Source organism: Penaeus vannamei, chromosome 19 (genome assembly GCF_042767895.1).
Source record: "Penaeus vannamei isolate JL-2024 chromosome 19, ASM4276789v1, whole genome shotgun sequence".
NCBI lineage: Eukaryota > Metazoa > Arthropoda > Malacostraca > Decapoda > Penaeidae > Penaeus > Penaeus vannamei.
Window position 1 is genome coordinate 3,110,438 of NC_091567.1, and position 2,500 is coordinate 3,112,937.

The window sequence follows — 2,500 nt, forward strand, 5'->3', positions numbered from 1 at the left end:
CACATAAAAAAAAATCTCTTTAACATAAATAAATAACAAACAAAAAGAAGGAACCGAAGAAAAAAAGTAATTTCAACATAAATATAAAAAAAACGAAAAAGTAAATAACTAAAAAAAACGTAAAGAACACAGAAAAACAACCAACAAGAACAAAACAAAGAGAAAAAAAAACACCAAATAACCCCATCAACATCAAAAAAGAGCCAAAACACAGAGAAGGAATCCCAAGTGACGCAATCTCATCCCATTACAACAATTTACTCCCGACGTCATACTCCTATTGGCGATAAGTTGACCTCATATTTGCGGTAATGTTGTTATTTACTCATTTACGAAAAGATCCGATTTTCGTTAATGAGGTTGATGTTGGAGGAAAAGGAGAGGAGTCGGTGAGGTCTCAATTGGGTCAAAAATGGGGAATGTAGTGTGAGATTCAGAGATGAACCAGGAGAAGGAGAGAGAGAGGAGAGAGAGAGAGAGAGAGAGAGAGAGAGAGAGAGAGAGAGAGAGAGAGAGAGAGAGAGAGAGAAAGAAAGAAAGAAAGAGAGAGAGAGAGAGAGAGAGAGAGAGAAGAGAGAGATAGAGAGAGAGAGAGAGAGAGAACGTGAAAACCAATGACCAAATACTGAAGTTTGATGACCAGCCAGAATGCACAGCGTGGCTTATGATTATCACGATTCTTATGCTTTATCAGGCTTAACATCTTCCATTATCCAATAGATAAAGAGGGTTTCCATGCAGACTACCTTGTGAATATTAAGTCTATCTCAGTTCATGACGAAAAGGGGTTTTCAATTTGACAGATAAGGTTCTACATTTATCTACTTTTAATACGAATTTGATGGCGATTATAAAGATAACAGCAGGGAGTCACGCGCGCTTTAAGAAGAAATCCGGGTACTAAATTAATCTCCTTAATCCTCTATGTCTTGAGAAGGTATATATTGCATTCCTCTCTCGTCATCGTTGATAAGAGTCATTTTTTCAGATTGATAAGATGAACCGTCGAGTCCAAGCTCATGGGAAGCTCATTGAGCCCTTATCAGCCAAGACGTCCTTAGAGGGAGGAGACCACGAAGGCGGCGGCGCAGGAGGTCCCGAAGGAGTGGCTGAGAGGAAGATCTCACCGCCAGGGAAGGGAGACTCCCCGGACGTGGCGGGCGTCCTCCTGAGCAGCAGCTTGAGAGAGACTCGTCTAGACTTGAGGGACGCCAACAAGGAGGACGTCGACCTCATCTCCCTCGAGTACCAGACGTCCCCCTCGAGACAAGCTCCCCCCGTGCCGGCTCGGGCCTTCGAGACCAACCTCCAGTCGTCCTCCGCGACTTCTTCTCCTCCTTCCTCCTCCTCCTCGAGCACCCGCACCTCCCCCGTCCTCACACGCCCACCGAGCACCTCCTACGACCACCTCAGCTGCCGAGAACAGGAGGCGAGGATCCTGCTGCTGAAGGAATGCCTGACCTCGCTCGACAAGATGACCCTGAAGCAGGAGGATCCGTCAAGGGGAGAGAAGTCGGGGAAGGGGAAGGGGCAAGGGGAGTCCCTGTCGAAGGAGGCGCTGCTGGAGATGTTCCGGAGGGCGATAGAGGCCCTGGATGAGGGGCATTAGGGTCCTAAAGGGGCCCTCACACGATAAATTTTTTCGTCAATTAATTGATATCAATTTATTGACGTCAATGAATTGATGGAAATCACTGTGCCCTCACACGGTCAATGATTTTACTTCAATTTTCAGTTTGATTCATAATTTCGAGATGAAAGCATCTGTGGCACTTGGAGTAGTGCTTGCTCTGGACACTCCAAAGCGAAAGAAGAGGAGTAAGCGGGTAAAGAAATGGTATCTCTGTCGAAGGGAACAAGGACATACAAGATTGCTGAGGGAATATATTTTCCATACAATATTTTATATGCGTCAGCCTTTTTCTCCCGGTCACTGTACTCGTCGGATTTTATTTTCCACAAGGCCGATAAGGATCTATAAACGTCGATTATCTCCATCATCATTTTACGCTCACTTTCTTTCTTCTTTTCAGCCATGATTACGATGACGACTCTTTCACTGCTGCAAGGGAAAACACTCAATTATTGATCAATATTGACGCTTTGCCCACACACGCTCAATTTTATTGAAGACCCATCAATAAATATCAAAGGAGTTTTGATCTATCAATGAATTGACTCAATGACATTGTTTCAATTAAATTGATATCAATGTCCCCCTCACACGGTCAATTTCTCCATCAATTCATTGACGTCAATAAATTGATATCAATTAATTGACGAAAAAATTGATCGTGTGAGGGCCCCTTAAGGCTCGCTTTTATTAAGACTGTAGACTGTTTTATTGTTTTTTTTTTACTATTTGGTGCTAAAACTGGGTGCCTTTATCTAAACGGTAAAATCATTTCAGTTTTGTTTATTCAGTGATATATATCCCTATATATTCCATTCGTCTCATAAGGAACAAGAGAGATATTGATATAAGATTATAATCCACAAT

General features: G+C 42.9%; 1 protein-coding gene across 1 annotated transcript in view; it reads left to right on the forward strand.

Annotated features, from left to right (window-relative positions):
* The window catches only part of LOC113805028 (uncharacterized), a 17,032-nt gene that overhangs the window by 13,712 nt on the left and 820 nt on the right, over positions 1 to 2,500 (forward strand). The window contains exon 7 of the mRNA XM_027355942.2: positions 989 to 2,500. This exon is cut by the window's right edge and continues 820 nt beyond it. Within this exon, the coding sequence (XP_027211743.2) occupies positions 989 to 1,609 (621 nt within the window). The 3' untranslated portion in view covers positions 1,610 to 2,500. The remainder of the gene's footprint in view (positions 1 to 988) is intronic.